Source organism: Mirounga angustirostris, unplaced genomic scaffold (genome assembly GCF_029215605.1).
Source record: "Mirounga angustirostris isolate CCGP_5_RB_7025 unplaced genomic scaffold, mMirAng1.0.hap1 SCAF_14, whole genome shotgun sequence".
In the NCBI taxonomy this organism is placed as follows: Eukaryota; Metazoa; Chordata; class Mammalia; order Carnivora; family Phocidae; genus Mirounga; species Mirounga angustirostris.
The window spans coordinates 52265975-52284028 of NW_026991722.1; the positions used below are offsets into that span (position 1 = coordinate 52265975).

Below are 18054 nucleotides of genomic sequence, written 5' to 3' on the forward strand. Positions count from 1 at the left end.
GTTACACACGTAACAGTTGCACAATAAACACATGCTAACTTCTTCTTTCATGTGCTGTTACATGAATAATCCTAGCCCCTGAATCATTTAGATTTCATGATGTAATTTTCTTGGAGTATGAATAAGCATGACCAAACTTGATGAAATCACTGGCACTGAGAAAGAGGTCATTATTCTAAAACTGTGAGGGAAGAGTTGCTAGAAACAGGACAGTCACACAGTGCCGAAGTATCACCAAGCATTACCTTCTGACTGCAAAAGGACAAAAATGCTTTACAATGGATAAATCTGGCAGACAACACCTTAAATAAGTGGTCACATTTAGAATCTCTAGTAGTGGGACATTATGAGATACTATATAAAGTACTCAATATATCCCAGAGGTAATCTTCAACTCAAAAAATAAACAATGTTGAACCCAAATCTAATTAAGCCTCTAGATCTGTACTGCCCACTAAAGTCACCAGTGTCCAAGTCTGAAGTGAGGTGTATAAAATGTGTTAAAAAAAAATGTGTAAAACACACACCAGATTTAAGACTTACTATAAAAAATGTAAAGTATCTCAATTTTTATATTGATTACATGTTAAAATTATAATAGTTTGGACTTACTAGCTCAGAATATATTCCTAAACTTAATTTCACCTTTTTTTTTAATGTGAGAAGATTTAAAATGACATATGCAGCTCACATTGCGTTTCTATTGGGCAGTGTTGTTCTAGAGCTAACCTCCAGTTTAAGGAAATACGGGGATGTCACCTTGAAAAAAAACTATCGATACATCCAGAATGTGAGAAAGCATCCAAGAGAATTGGCTGGGCTCTTGAAAAGGTCAGTATCATGGGTGCAGAGGGGGAAAGAGGTGCAGTGGTGTGTGTGTAGGAGAGTGAGGGAGTATGTGTGTGGGCAGGGCTGTTCTAAATTAAAAAAAGGTTAAACACAAGAACCAAGTGCAACATGTGAACCTTGACAACATCTTGGTTTGGGAAGGAAAAAAAAAAAAAAAACAGCTAAAGCTCTTCTTGGCACATTGGGGGAAACACGAATATGAATTCTTCCAGATGGCAATGGTCCTGTGGGTTATGCAGTGGTCTTATTCTTCAAAGGTTTATCTTACAGTATTTAAAGGTGAAGTATCGTAATACCTGCAAACTGTTTTCAAATGGTTTAGAACAATAAAAAACTATGTAAGTGGAGAGAGAGAAGAAAGCAAATATGTATAAAACTTGATAATAAAAAGCTGGGGGGAAAAAGAATGAGGCCAAATGAATGGTAGAAACCACTCAGGGTTCCTATCTGGTCAGTTCCACACTACATGCTAAGAAGGGGGGGGGGGTCATTATTTCCCCCAGGGATTACCATGGGGTAGGAATAGGGGGTCATTATTTTCTAGACTGAAACAGAACATTCACCCTGAAAACTAGATTTTCCTCTTTACCAGTACTTAGAACACATGGTTATGGGCCTTTGGTTGCAAAGGTGCTGAGCTACAAAAGAGCAGGTACCAAGGTAAGCTGGATCATCAGCTGGACGATCACATTTGGCCACAAATATCCTTGAGAGTCAAATTCTTTTATTTTTATTATTTTTTTAAAAAGATTTTATTTATTTATTTGACAGAGACAAAGTGAAAGAGGGAGCACAAGCAGGGGAAGTGGGAGAGGGAGAAGCAGGCTTCCCGCAGAGCAGGGAGCCCAATGCGGGACTCGATCCCAGGACCCTGGGATCATGACCTGAGCCGAAGGCGGATGCTTAACGACTGAGCCACCCAGGCGCCCCAAATTCTTTTATTTTAAATACGTTCTTTTTTTAAAAATTTAAATTCAATTTAATTAACATATAGTGTATAATTAGTTTCAGAGGTAGAATTTAGTGATTCATCAGTTGCCTATAAGACCCGGTGCTCATTCCATCAAGTGTCCTCCTTAATGTCCATCACCCAGTTACTCCATCTCCCCACTCACATCCCCTCCAGCAACCCTGTTTGTTTCCTATTCCAAGTGACTCTGAAGGTCCATACCTATAGTGGTTATTTATTCAGTTTGTGATTATTTAACCTTTGGTGTATTTGCAATTTTCTGGTAAGGTTTTACTTCCCTAAAAAAAATAGGGTCCAAGATCAGTATTCAGACAGTATATTCTGGCTCCTACTGTACTAAAAAATGTCAATGGACAAACTTTGTATTTTTAAACAGTAAGAATGTTCTGATTTATTAAACTTATATTCCAAAAGTGAGACAGAGCTGTTGAGCCAAGAGTCGGACCCGATCTGTTATGTTTTAGAGGGCAATAATCAATGAAAGAAGAGAATACATACTAAAAATTAGTGTACATTTATTTATATCCCATGTTATTGGAAAAAAAAGTGGACTTAATTTGGCCTCAACTAACCAGATGTTTCAGGTGAAAACATTTTTCTCTCATCTAATTTTTTCTTTTTGAACATATAATTTTTGGGGGATTCCACTTTATTGGCATACTTTGTCAATAAAATGGTTAATTTTATGCATTCACTGATTTGAACATGCTCATTAACTTTTTCAATAAATGCCTCCCAAGGGTGTACTGAGTAGGAGCAGTCAGGAGAGAGCAGGAGGAAGTGAGAGTCCTGCTTCAGTAAAATCCATAGTGCAGTGGGGAAGCCCCATTAAACAAGCAATCCTCACAGTGTGTGCTAGGTTCTGGTCAGGGGAGTACCACTACAAAGGCAGCCATCATGTATCATCTGAAATACTGAAATAACTTATCATGTAAATTTACAGTACCTGATGCCAATTCAAACAAATGATTACCTTTCTTCTTTGATGGCGAGTCTACCTTCGCTGCAGATTTTGATTCTGAGGGGGCCTCCACTAATGACGGGTTAGGAAGGTGGTCTGCATCTAACATAGATGAACTCTGAGGAGGCTCCAGGGGAGGTTCGAGAAGTTCTGCAGCAGAAGTTGCACCACTCATCTGCTTACACAGGGCTCTAGGTTTGGGTTTCACTATGGTACAGACCATTTCTCCCATGGAAGCATCTTTTTCAACTTCACTTATGAGGTTGTCCTCACTGGGAATTACCCGAAAATGGGTATTTTCTGACGGTGTAATTGTAGCTGTCCTAGGATGATGGTCAGATCTCTCTCTTTTGCTGACCTAAAAAAAAGTTTAATTGTTTAAACTACCTTCAAAGGTATTTGTTATAATCTATTTCTTAAGCTGGATGCAGGTAAATGTATTCATTTTATTTATAAAAACACATTTGGTAAACCTATGATTTTGTATGTGTGAGACATTTCATAATTAAGAAGTGGGAAAAATAACTGCTTTTTGTTCAGTATCATGACATTTACACAAAAGAGTTCTATTTCAAACTGCTATACTATGAAGAGTTAAACACCGGAGAAGACAAAGGAAATAAGACAATTTTTAGGTGCTAAGAGGTAGAATATTCATTTTCAGGCATAAAACTTGAGTGTTTTATGAAAATTTAGCCCTGCTTGGACTATACCTCAAGGCTCTGCTACAATAGTGTAAAAGTGGGTAGTCAAGTCTCAATGCAAATCACACATATAAGGAAATGTGTATTTAAAAAAAAAAAACTTAGAGGGTTCTAAATACTTTCTCTCTCAAGTAATGTATCTTTCCAATTCTTTCATTACGAGCTGGCAAAAAAGCTTTCATAAAATCAATTTCCTATTTAAAACTTAAGTGTGGAAATTCTAGTTTCCTTTACGTACCTTTTAAATGTTCCTAATTAAAATGTTAATTAACAATCAACATTATTTACTAAATAGAAACACACACAAAATAATGCTGGATTCCTTCTGTTGCAGTTATGAAAAATGGTAACTGTGGATTTCCTCACGTGACCACATGAGGGCACTACCATCATTTATATTCACGTGCGCTGGCTCAGAAATCACCCCCTCCCCCCTTTACACAATGACAGACCCATCTCACAGGTTTTTAACTGGACATACTCCACAGGCAAGTAAACATTAGTACCTTGGTGGACTCTGGGAACCCACCCCACGTCCACTCCATGTGGGACTCAGATCTGAGCAGGCTCTCGGCAGGTTTCACCTCCAGCTCTGAATCACTCTTAGGACACACTGCTGCTGGGGAATAGGGGCTATAAACACAGGACAAAGAAATGTGATGCCTTTTAAGTCAGGGAACTTCAGTCTTGCGAGCTCAACAGATTAAAAGAAATGTAAGTTTGAATATATCAACTTTATCCTTCCAATATAAAGACTCTACTGAAGGGAATATCAATTATTTCTTCCATTTGCGTTCTTTAGTAATAATAAAACCACCACCAACCAGTTATCTATTGAGGACTTGTTGGGTTCTCTGTAAACACCTTTATATGCATTATCCCACTGATTCTCACAAGAAATCACTGAAAAAGGTAATTTTACAGGAGATGAAATGCACAGAAAGATGGGTTAAATTAACAGCACATGAGAGAAACTGGATTTGAACATGGAACAAAGTGTGACTCCATGTTTCTTCACACTATCCAGTTACAGTTGACACTTTAAGAATTGTAGAGGGCCAAATTCTATGCTGATTATGCAGATCTACACTGGCCTACACTGTGAGCTTAAGTGAGATCAAGTTTAGGAACAAAATAATTATTGAGAGGAAAAATACATATTCATGTTACAAGTACATATCCATTCAGTTGTCTGTATGAGAGAAATGAGAAATATAATTACTGTCAAATAACAGAAAAGCTATTTATATATCTTAAAGAAACTGAGAAATTTTGAAAATACTTACTTGTCTAAAGGGGACCAGTCTCCGTCAGATAAGGGGTAGTGATCCCCAGAATGGAAGAGCAAAGGTTCCTTATATTCATCTTCCTTTAAGGAAGCATTTGAAGATCCTCTGTGAAAGGATAAAAACAAAAGTCAGGAACAATGACATTATGTCAGCTTAAAAATATCCCCAAATCTACCAACACATGTTTAGAGGATACAAATGAAGAAGGCTAAGTGATTAATAATTACTCCTCTTAAAAGGAAAATGAGAAGGAGAAGGGGGATTCACTGATGCCACCCACCATACACGACTGCAATCACTACTGAAGTATGGGATAGACAGGAAGGACAGAAAAGATGTGATTAAAAATTCCCTTTTACAGCCCTTCAAGGTAATTGATTCAAAGGCTAGAAAACTAAAGCTTTATGTAGATTTCATTCAATCCTTACAAATCTGAGGTAAAGACTATCCTATTTTAGGTATTAAATAATCAAGGATCCAGAGAAGTTTAGTAATTTGCCCAAAATCAAAGAACTAGTAAGTGGCTGAATTCAAAACAAGTAAGCCCTTGTTCTTTCACTATACTCTCCTGTATATTACAGCAAATACAAGACTATGAACTAAAGACGAGCTATGGTTAAAAAATTCAAAAATACCCTAAAAACTCTTAAAAACACACAGAACTTATTTTTCTTTTTGTTTGGACCAAGAATTAGCTGAGAACTTTCTCCTTATTTAGAATCTACCTGACGTGGGGCTATGAGGAAGATGATACAGAAACATGATAAATGCTTTTATTTATTTATTTATTTATTTATTTATTTATTTATTTATTTATTTATTTATTTAAGATTTTATTTATTTGACAGAGAGAGATACAGCGAGAGAGAGAGCACAAGCAGGGTGAATGGGAGAGGGAGAAGCAGACTCCCCGCTGAGCAGGTAGCCCGATGTGGGGCTCAATCCCAGGACCCTGGGATCATGACCTGAGCCGAAGGCAGACGCTTAACGACTGAGCCACCCAGGCGCCCCACAATAAATGCTTTTAAAGATTCATACAGAGACCTAAGAACTACAGGAGGATGAACTAATGCTAATAAGATTTTAATTAATTCACCCTTTGGTTTTCTTGAATTTGCACAGTTAATGTAACTAACTTGCCATATAACCTTGAAAACATCCCTCAGAAGCACCTGTAGGCCCCAGTTGTTCATCTTTAGTTGGAAATTAACCACTTGTCCTATTTCAGAGTCTATATGAGATTTACGCAGTATATGTTGAAAGCTCTGTAAAGTATAAAGAAAAGTCCAAAGAAAACCTCTGAAAAGTGTAAAGCACTATACTTTCCAGTTTGAGAGCTTCTTATAGAAAATTCTACATTCTACCAGATCAGATATTCTATGTAAAATGAGAATATCTGTATAACTTAATTTGGCAAACTAAAAACAGAGGTAGAAATCAGTTTATTAACTTTTAATACTGCCTTTCTTCCTTTATATCCTCATTGAATGTGCTCTGCTTTCCCACTAAGACCGCCATGTCATAGTTTTTCCACATAGCTGCATCTTCTAACTTAAGGTTTTCCTAACTCTAATTCTTCTGAGAGAAAGAAGATAAACTCTGGCATAATATCTCATTCAAGGGGAGAAAAAGGCAGACATCTAGGTAAAAATACCTATTTTTTAAAAAATGAAACTCAAACGGTAAAAACTGTAAAAAGGGAAAAACAGATGCTTATGAATAGTCCTTACTTGACAAATCTGAAAGCATAAAACAGCCTGACCCATCACTATTCATGTATTTGAAAGTGCTTTAAAAAGTACTATGTAAAAGTCACAGAAACTTATTAAAAATATTTTATTTTTGGAACATATTTCACTGTAGTATAAAAAGTAAGCCCAGAAGAGTTCAGCAAACTGGATTTAGTAAAATACTGAGAGAGACAGAAAGATCGACATCAGGCACCATTAAGAATTTTACAACCCCGGGGAAGATACGAAATGGTCTTCTCTGGGCACATTCTGACAAAAATAAATCCCTTTAGTTTAGACCTGTTAGATGATGGAAAAGGTTGCTGATGTTGAGGTTCCCTTCAGTCCTATGATTCATGAACTAAACTAAGACTTCTAAAAACTTGCTAAGTGCTTTTCAAAATGGTACACATGCCTGAGAACATTCGACCAGCCTAGGCTGACCACAACAGATTAACTCAAACTACATACACGACATGAGAATAAATGGGAGTGTAGATACTGGAATGTGAAGACAACGGTATGAACACTGACTACCTTCTAGGTCAAGATACAAGACAAACATATACATTAACACTGAATAGCAGAGAATTTGCAGTAAGGTAAACAGTCAAACACTGAGTCAAGGTTGGAAGAAGTGGGAGGTTCAGCTGCCAGAATTCATACTAAGTGTATATAATAGAGCAATTCAGCATTCACAGATGCATCTCAACAGGACTTCAAATTTAATACCATTTTATAAACCAATTATCTTTTCTATTCAAAAACCAAGAGAGGTTACATAATGTATACAACTGTCAAAATTCACTCAATTGTATACCTGCATATTAAGTTCTATGGATATTACTGTATGTAAATTATACCTCAATCTTTTATTTTTAATTTTTTAATTTTAATTTTTTTTTTTAAGATTGTATTTCTTTATTTGACAGAGAGAGAGCAGAAGCAGGGGGAGAGGCCAGGACCCTAGAATCATGACCTGAGCCGAAGGCAGCTGCTCAACCAACTGAGCCACCCAGGCACCCCTATACCTCAATCTTTTAAAAGCAGGAAGAAAATCAAAAGGAAGCTAAAATAGTATGAATTATTTAAGTGGGATAAATCAGAGGGACTAGATGAATTTTTCTCTATTTAACTGGTGGTATGTTAGAGATAAATGGGGTTGCTAACTACCATGACCGAAGATCACTAACTCTGTAAACAATGTTTATCCTCAGCCTTAGCACAGCTATTAGTCAATAAATTTCAGTGTAGCTAATGATCTCAGTTTGCATTTAGATATAGGACATTTCTCATAAAAGAGCCTCATAATAGGATTGAAAGGAGCCCTGCAATATTTCTCTGTCTACTGTGTCAGAAATGAAGGGGAGGGTGTGCCTGGGTGGTTCAGTCAGTTAAGTACCTGATTCTTGATCCCAGCTCACATCTTGATCTCAGGGTCGTGAATTCAAGCCCCACTCTGGGCTCCACAATGGGCATGGAGCCTACTTTAAAAAAAAAAAAAAAAAAGAAAAAGAAAGAAAGAAAGAAAAAAAAAAAGAAGTGAAGGGGAGGAAAGGCAGGGAGCTGGCTGTAAGATTCCTGTCACCACAGAAAAACATGGAGGGTTCTCTAGAAGCCAGTTATTGATCAGGGGGTGAAGTATGCAGCCTCAAGGCAACAGATGCTGTTTATAAAGTCTTAGATTCCCTGTACTTAGCTTCCATGTATAACTTATCAACACATCTGCTTTGGTGGATTAAAAGAAGAGATTTCGTTTCTGATGCTGTGGTCTTAATTCTCCATTTTTTAAAAAGATTTTATTTATTTGTGTGTGGGTGTGTGAGAGAGAGAGAGAGAGAGAGAGAGAGAGAGAGAGAGAGAGAGAGCACAAGCAGGGGAAGCAGCAGGCAGAGGGAGAAGGAGAAGCAGGCTCCCCCCTGAGCAAGGAGCCTGATGTGGGACTCGATCCCAGGACTCTGGGATCATGACCTAAGCTGAAGGCAGACACTTAACTGACTGAGCCACCCAGGCGTCCCTTAATTCTCCATTTTTAACACTGCTGGGATTGTGCTAGAGCACCATCTAATTTGACAGGTCTCTTCTCTCCAAAAGACTACTTAGCCTAGGTGCAATGTTTCCAATACATATACACACTAAAAATCCATCCATCCTCTGGAAGGACAAACAAGGTTTCCATGCTATATACAAGCCAAAGTCCATCTTGAGGGAGAGACTCACTAGGTACAGTTTACACAAAGCTCAGTGTAATTTAAAGCTCTCCAATTTTCGCCAGTGTGTTTCTTTTAGCTGTGCAATAGCAACCCTAAAGAATGATTTCATCTTTCACCTCCTTCCTTCAAGGAGCCTTAATTAACCTTAATTCCATTATCAATAAAATTCTTGAAAAGTAAAGAGAATGCAAGAATGCTATTTATCAACATAAAATAAAAACCGATTTTAGGGGGCACCTGGGTGGCTCAGTCAGTTAAGCGTCTGCCTTCGGCTCAGGTCATGATCTCAGGGTTCTGGGATGGAGCCCCGCAGCAGACTCCCTACTCCCCGGGGAGCCTGCTTCTCCCTGTGACCCTCCACACCCCTCCCTGCCAGCTTGTGCTTGCCCACGCACTCTCTCTCAAATAAATAAGGAAAAAAAAATTTTAGGTATTTCTCTGGAAACAGAATTTGTTTCCTAAAGTGTAGGGACCTGAGGATGGGAAGATATTTGAAAGCCGCAAACTTCCCAACCCCACCTAATTTCTACGTTGCACAACTGCAGAAGCAGTTGACCTCCTATTCTTTTTTTCTGATTCTTTAACCTGTTTAATATGCTGTTAATACTTTTGACCCTAAATATCTTCCCCCCAATTATTTTAGAATCTAGATGCTGAGCTGGAAGGAGCCTTGCCAACCATGTAGTTCAATTCTCTTATTTCATAGATTAAGAAACAGGCTCAGGGGCGCATGGTTCATGGGTCAGGTGGTTCAGCTCAGGTCGTCTCAGGGTCATGAGATAGAGCCCTGTGCCAGGCTCCGCACTCACTGGGGAGACTGCTTCTCTCCCTCTCCCTGCTCACTCTCTCAAATAAGTAATCTTAAAAAAAAAAAAAAAAATTAAAAAAGAAACAAAGGCCCAGACGAGAGTGATCAAGTAGCTGCTGTTCCACAATCAAAAATATAACGGGCCTAGTCTTCTACCTTTCAGCTCAGCACTTATTTCAGTATACATCTGACCTGAATTCCCATGACTGTTATATTTTGTCCTTTAAAGTCCTCATTTCTGTTGGCTACATAATTAAGCAGATCCTGTTTTAGGGAAACTTTAGATAAGAGTTCCTCCAAATTGCAGTATCTATGATCCATGGTAATCTGAAGAAAAAAGCAAGCCACCAAGCTCCTGAAAATTATTACAATGCCCTTATCTACGTGCATTCTGACGTAACTGCTTCCCAAGCAAGCAAGGTTCTGGCTTGGAGAGAGAGTGGACAAACATTAGTAACTGTTGACCAAATCAGTACTCCGACAGATTTGGCTGATGCAGCCTTTTGCACAATCTGGAAGAGTGAGGCATGCACTAATATTTTTGTAATGCCATCATTTGCAACACTCCTTTACAAAATCTTTAGAATAATGATACTTATGCATTTAGTAGGCAACTCTGTATATGTTTTAGAAATGTTTTAACTTCTTAAATTGAAGCTGCAGGCTGTTCAAGAATTCTAAGCTTTGGGGTGCCTGGGTGGCTCAGTTGGTTAAGCTTCTGACTCTTGGTTTTGGCTCAGGTCATGATCTTTTGTTTGTGGGATCGAGCCCCACATCAGGCTCTGTGCTCAGTGAGGAGTCTGCTTCAGATTCTCTCTACCTCTCCCTCTCTCTCGTGCTCTCAAATAAATCTTAAAAAAAAAAATAAAAGAATTCTAAGCTTTGCTCAATTATGTTATAATAAAAGACACACACCAATAAACTTTGAGGGCAGAAATGTTACTTCAATGTCCTTCCTGGTGGATCTTAGGAGAACTTAGGCAGAACTTTAGGGTTACTTGTGGGCAGCAACTTCTTGTCCAATGCTCATCAATAAAGTTAACCACCCTGCTGACACACATATGGTCCTTCCTCTTCCAGTGTCAAAGCAACCACTGAGTGGAACAGATCTAAGATAACCTTTTTTTTTTTTTTTAAAGATTTTTATTTATTCATCTGACAGATAAGAGAGATAGCGAGAGAGGAAACACAAGCAGGAGGAGTGGGAGAGGGAGAAGCAGGCTTCCCGCCGAGCAGGGAGCCCGATGCGGGGCTCGATCCCAGGACTCTGGGATCATGACCTGAGCCGAAGGCAGACACTTAACGACTGAGCCACCCAGGCGCCCCTAAGATAACCTTTTAAAAATCAAAATCTTGAACAAAAAAATAAATGCCCTACCCCCAACTGTTACCTTTTAAACCCTAGGCACTGCTGACTTGAAAACTGGCATATATTTTAAGCTCTTCTACTGAGCTGGTAAGTAAGAAGTAATCGAGATTTTTCACTCTAAGAAAAACCAAAACAACAACAAAAATTCTCCTTTCCTCTTCAACTTACTAGGAATGTTTTGATGATAGACTCTAAACAACAACTCTCAACTTCTCAGAAATAGATGAGATACCAAGATACCGAGTAGGGATACACACCCGAGGCTGCCCAAGGGCCATCAGTAATCCAGATCTTCTTTGCGACTTAAAATTCATTTGGCTTTTGGAAACCTACTGGATGGAAAGACACACTGCTGGTCTGCTTCAAGTGATATTTTAATACCATGACAGGATGTCTGATGGCAAATTTTATAGAATAGCAGAAAGGAAAAAAGAAAATGCCTCTTCCACTAATTCCACAATAAATTGTCATGGGGAAAAACAAGTCCAAACCTCACACTGTAGATCCATGGAAGAAACAACAGCAACTAGCTGTACCTGAGCTCTGCCCACAGCATGTGTGCATGCCCAGCACCTGCACAGAGAGCCCTACCTTGCTGACTGGGCCCCCTTGTCATCATCAGAGCTCATTTCCACATCCACAGTATCCTCTGCAGCAGTGGAAGCAGTCTGGTCTTCCTTCTTACTGTCCTGTTTGCATTTCTTTCTCCTTCGTTTTTTCTTTTTCACAGAACTTGAAGTGAAAATCGTTTCTGTTTCCAAGATGTGTGAGATGTCTGAACTCTGAGATGGTCTTTCATTTCCACCAGACTTCACCAAAGGGGCATCAGTATCTTTAAAGAACTGATCTTCAGTAGGAATTGGTGAGGTGGCAAGGTAAGCAGGGAGCTTTTCCTTAAAAAGAACATGGAGAAAGAAAAGTTGTCCACGACAAACTAGAGAGTGAATCAAAAACAATAATGACTCTTTGTGTATCTAAATTCACAGTGGTAGAAAGAATACACAGTCCCCAAAGTAAGAGTGTCATATTGAACTAAGTCACTGCCCACTCTACTCCGAATAGGTCTTTACCCTGGCACATACAAATAGTTCATTTGGTCCATGTAACTGAATACATTTGAAGGAACCAATACACCAATTTAGCACAAACCCACAAAAACTGTAATTAAAGCATAGCCAATTAAATTCTCTGTGAAGGGAAGTTCAAAGCAGCAGCAGCATTCCAAGGAGGCAGGACAAAGCACTCTGTCAAGAACTTACAGACAACAGTAACAGGATAAAGCAGAAGGCAGGGATCAGGAACACCCCATCAGACAGGGACAGCAGGACAGGTAGACAGGGACAGCAGGACAGGTAAGTGAAGTGAGGATCTATGGTAAAATTTGTGTTTGCCAAATTAAATGACGGTGGAAGAAAGTGATTGACAATACCCTGTTAACAAATGAAATTAGTGGATTTTAAAATTGTAATGTATTTAAGACAGCCTTTAGGAATTCAAAAGAAGAAAATAAGGCCCAACAGTTAGAAATAATTAAGCTCGTGGGGTGCCTGGGTGGTTCAGTTAAGCATCCCACTCTTGATTTCGGCTCAGGTCATTATCTCAGGGTCCTGGGATTGAAACCTGTGTTGGGCTCCATGCTTAGTGGGGAGTCGGCTTGAGATTCTCTCTCCCTCTTCCTCTGTTCTGCCCCCCACTCACTTGCGCATGTGCGTGACTCGCTCTCAAATAATCTTTAAAAATAAAGAATTAAACTTGTAATTTAATATCAAATAAATGATCAAGTTTGCTGTTCAGAAATTTAACTTCTTAGTCACTGACTTCATCCCTTTTTATCATGGGGGAAATGGAAGGTATGTAATAGAGGTATAAATTAACCTCAAAGAACTTAGAGTACTCAAGTTTTTACATAATAGTCCTGAAAATGAGTGAGTTTCCGTAATTGTTCTAAATCAAGCTTTTGAATTTGGCTTTGGTAGACATATTACCCTGAAGCCAAAATTTTGTTTACCCAAGCAAAATTTGTATTCATCAGCAACACACACTTACAGAGAAACTGTGATAACAGGATATTATTCTGCATGCCCCCAGGGCACTCAAGTGAGAGGCTGTGGTCTCTTAACTTCCAGGGCCTTTTAATTCAATGGTCCTTGTTATAAATAAAGTTTACTGGTACTTCTTAAAAGCTGTTTTGTCTCTGGTGGTGTTTCCTAGTTCTGTTCTAGCACTGTTTGCAGTGTATGGGGGGGATGAAACAACCTAAATCTCTGTCAGAACAAGAATGGTTAAACTGTGGTGCGTCCATACTATGGATGACTGGGCAACTATTAAAAGGATAGGGGTAGATCTACAACTACTGGCTTGAAAAGGATGCTGACAATATACAGTTTAGATGAACGAAGTTTAAGAGAAACAAAAATGTAAATAAATCGAAGACAGATGGGTTTTGGTAACGTTTATTCCCTTTAAAACTGTAAACTCCTGGAGAGTGGGGGCATGTTATAATCATAGTATGTGACAGTGAGTAGTAATTCCAATACTGTTGGATGAATTAACTTTTTTTTTTTTTTAAATTTTAAAGAGCACAGTATTCTAAAGAAAATCTAAACAATTTGAGGATACATGGAATAGGAAAAAGAGGCTGGGAAAGTTGGTACTCTGCAAGTTAACCTTGCTAAGCATAGTTATAAATGGAATCATCAGAACTGACCATGAGAACCAGGTAACAAACTATCAGTAACCCAGTCCTCTCACTTGTTGATTTATACAAAGCCTAATCAATCACTGTTCTGAAACACACATGATTTTAAGGAACATATCAAAAATATTTTATTCTTGTGATAACTCATTTGTTTCATTCTGCTTTTTGCTTCGGTCTCTGATGAGGGAAAATCTTTGTTTAGGCCAAATAAATACAAATGAGGTAATATAAGAACAAGTAATTAAGGTACTAGAAAAAAATATTGGTCTGGAAAGGTTCCCTTCCATAATCATACTTTGTAATGCTGCTTTACATATTGGTATCTAAATTGCTGGCGTCTCTCTAAACTAAAATTGATGAACAATCTCATTCTGCTATTGTTTATTTTTTGGTAACATTTTTCTTTGTGAATTTATGACTTCCAACATGCAGTTCATCTTCAAAACCCCTAAAAGTAGTCCTGTATCTTTAATAACTTGAAGGTTATAATTTTTGCTGAGATTTTATTCTTTATGATAAAAGCTGTAAGGAAGCCTCTTCTAAGATCCACACTAAGTCTATCAAGAACAGCTCACCCCCATTCACATCAGTAGATACAAGGGGTGGAGATGGGGGTGGCAGAGGGAACTGTGCTCTCTCACTGAAAGAAGCCAAACATGCAATAATCAGTTAAAAAGATATAGGCCAATTAATTTAAATCTTTGAGACCATAATAATCTAATTCTCAAGACTATTCAAGGTTAGAGATCTGACATCCCTAACCAAAATGGTAAACACATTTTCCAAGTTTATTTTTTTAAAGATTATTTATTTATTTGACAGAAAAAGACACAGCGAGAGAGGGAACGGAAGCAGGGGGAGTGGGAGAAGGAGAAGCAGGCTTCCTGCTGAGCAGGGAGCCCAATGCGGGGCTCAAGCCCAGGACCCTGGGATCATGACCTGAGCCAAAGGCAGATGCTTAACGACTGAGCCACCCAGGTGCCCCACATTTTCCAAGTTTAAAGGTCACACATGTATAAACACACAGCCGGCAGAGATAGGCCTTCATTATTTAGGGGGAATTGAATGTATTCAAGTCAAGGTGTAAACTCTAACAGATACTAAATAAGAAAGCTCATTAAAGACAGAGAAAAAGAGCAAGTGCAAAGGCGTTCTGCGCATTCTCTGTACCCTGACACTTGGTGGGGAGAAAAGTTCCTCACTCCTCCAGCTCCTTCCTGACAGCTTAGTTTTTCAGCCTAAAACTAAAGCTTGTTTAACCTGTAAAAATCACCTCTATAACCATGAAAACTGCTGAACATTTCTGTTTTGGGATAGGTCCTGGAGGCCTGAATACAATGTGTAAAGTGGATGTAACCCACTAGAACTTACATATTCCTCTTCAGTCTCCTCCACAAAGAAAGCTTCCCCATTGTCACCCAACTTCATGTGAAGATCCACTGCATCGCCATTGATTTCTATATCAATCTAAGAGGAGAAACAAAGTGTGATTTAGTATTAAAACTTTCACTGAACCTAAACCAAGCCAAACTTAGTACTGAGGTTCCTACGCTGACAGTCCAGAGGAACACTGCTACCTGCCCTACCGTCCTACCCTAAAAAACTAAACAGACCTGGGGAGGAAGGGGATGGATAAGAAGGGACTGAAAGAAAATGTTTTATCATTTATTTTTAGGACATAAAATATTTTACTTATTTAATTTCCCAAATGGCATAAAATAGGGGAAATATAATTGTCAAAGAACATTTGAGCACTTTCAGAGTTATAGCACAGACAGGCCTCACCCGGCATGGTTCAGACAAACACAGATTTCAGTTACTGTGGTATGTTAACTGTAACTGCAGAAAGCACAAAATTCACTGGCTGCTCTTCTGTCTACAAACCACTACATAAAAACAGATGCCAATCATGATCAGTAATCCATCACATCATTTTTCAAAGTCTGTTGGTGACTAGTCAAAGCATATATGTTATTCAGTTCAGGCACAGAAAGCAAAGCTTATAGTTGTAGTTGTCTCCTTGTCTCTCATTAATAAACCCATGTGACATTTTATAAAAATGGATAATAAAGAAGAAATTGGCCAAGATCAAAGTGCAACCTAACCTAACAAAAAGTAATATTACTAGAAGCAAAATTCAAACTGAGTGTCAACAGTTATAGAAGAAATAGCTGACTGCAGGAATGGTGACCCTGCTGCATTCAAACGACTCAAGATGTGCAGCCAGAGGAACTTGATGAAGGTAAGCTTATCCACACAAAGGAGGAAAGTGGTTGTGACAAAAGGATGAAGACAGCCCAGAGGAAGTGACATAGGAAAAACACTTCACATTGAAGGAACTCACAGACATACTTCATGATAATGTTCCAGAGATGAAAACCTGAAAGCTGATCCAGACTCAGAAAAGAGTTACGATAATTTGCCAAGACAAAGAAAAGATGCTTGTTCCATACTACAAGTTTTATATCAAAGAAGACAAGCACTGTTCAAACCAATTAATCTTGGTAAGTTATTTTACAAAGAAATAAGACACTTTAGTCCTCCATGTTTCTAATGTTTTAAATTGGCGTGTACTAAACATCATTGTTATTTTTCATTTTCTTAGTTATAACAGAAATTTTTAAGTTTTGACAAAAATTTATAAAAATCATGAGAAAATCCTAATTTTTCTCAGTTATTATTAAGTTTGTTTTGCATGGTTTCAGCTTGCCCAGTCATTATAATGATCTGTATTACAATGCAAAGTAAGAACTGTGTGTGTGTGTATGTATAAATACTACTTATCACTTAAAAATAATGTAGTTGTTCATCTGTTGACTGTGAATAAATGCCTTTAAATACCTTATATTAAATGAATACCAACTTTCAAAAAATAATTTTTAAGATTTTTATTTATTTGAGAGAGAGAGTGAGCACACAAGAATGAGCAGGGGAGGAGCAGAGGGAGAAGCAGACTCCCTGCTGAGCACGGAGCCTGACGCAGGGCTCGATCCCAGGACCCTGAGATCATGACCTGAGCTGAAGGCAGATGCTTAACTGACTGAGCCACCCAGGTGCCCCCCAACTTTCAAAACTCTTACTGATAAACTTGTAAACTCCAGTTTCAGATTGGTTCAGGGGACATAAAAATATAATATAGGTATAAATAGAGCAGTCCACAATCTAATTGTACTTAGCTTTGCAAGGCCCTGATGGTGGGAACAACTGCATGGTCCACTGGGTTTTTCCCAGTGAGGACCAATTATCCCTTCTGACACTGAGTGCTGGGTCACATCAGGTCACTGAAAGTCATTAGCTGACACATGTTGTCAAAATGCTTGTTACAAAAATCCTGTATGTAAGTAACATAGCCACGCTGCAGGGTAAGGAAGAAAATTAGCCTAAGTGGAAAATGGTATTTTGACTATTTTAAGTCTGAAGACAAAAAACTATAAACAAATACCGTAGTTAGTAATTAAAAAAAAAAAAAAATCAGAGATATGGGTTAGCAGTTCTGAAATTATTTTATGTGTATTCTAGGATTGAATAAATAGGTAAACATATTGTATAGTAAGAGGCGTTTCTCACTGTCAGAGAAAGAAGTCACAAATAAGGAGATGAGGAGGAACATTCTGGGGATGGATTGGAATCAGTGGGAACTCATGATTTTTACAGACAGATGTAGGTACGTGTATCTACATACATAGATTCTTCCAGCTCTGCCCACTGACAGGGCCTAGAAGCAATGACACCTCAGTTAGTAATGAGCAAACCTACTGAGATTCTTTGTTTCTAGATACTATTCTCTAATAAGAGGAACCACCGTTCCTCAGAGAAACAAAATAATTCCTGGGCTGAGGCAGGTAAAGTGGATTCTTCTGGAGTATCTTATGGTGCCAGAAAGTAAGGAAGTGCTCAAAAAAATGATGGGAGCATTTCAAGAGGACTCAACTTGAAGGAGCTAACTACCAATTGCCAAACCTAGGACAATTTGAGCAACTAAATAATGATAATAATGGATTATAACCCACAGAGTAAAATTAATATTCAGAAGCCCATACTGATCTAAATAATTGAGTAAGTAAACAAGAGAGAAGGATAGCTTTTCAATACAGAATTCAATTAATAAATAGAGTAGGAAGGACGAAACAGAAAACCATTTGGCAAACACCACAGTAATAATTGTTGCAGGCAAAATTCATCAGTGCATGGTAAAATTCACGGGTAGAAGTACAATGAGAAACAGGGTATTTGCACAGTCTCCAAGTTTCTCCACACAAATAAATTTACAGTGAAGAAACCCAGTAGATACCATTAACCAAAGGATCAAAGTTAACATCATCAGTACCAAAGCATGGCACCATGTTGGACCTCCTGAGATGATGCACTGCGAGGGGTACACCCTCACTCTGCGTTCTTCCCTAAATGAGAAAACATCACACAAACTGAGGGACAATCTACATAATAACCATTTGTACTCTTCA

At 38.3% G+C, this 18054-nt stretch overlaps 1 protein-coding gene across 3 annotated transcripts in view; it reads right to left on the minus strand.

The window, feature by feature from the left end:
- LPIN2 (lipin 2) overlaps positions 1–18054 on the minus strand; it is an 87105-nt gene that overhangs the window by 16846 nt on the left and 52205 nt on the right. For all 3 annotated transcript variants that reach the window (XM_064577870.1, XM_064577871.1, XM_064577869.1), the window contains exons 3-7: positions 14963–15058; positions 11485–11786; positions 4771–4878; positions 3991–4117; positions 2793–3138 (exon numbers count right to left, since the gene is read on the minus strand). In XM_064577870.1, the coding sequence (XP_064433940.1) occupies positions 2793–3138; positions 3991–4117; positions 4771–4878; positions 11485–11786; positions 14963–15058 (979 nt within the window). The remainder of the gene's footprint in view (positions 1–2792; positions 3139–3990; positions 4118–4770; positions 4879–11484; positions 11787–14962; positions 15059–18054) is intronic.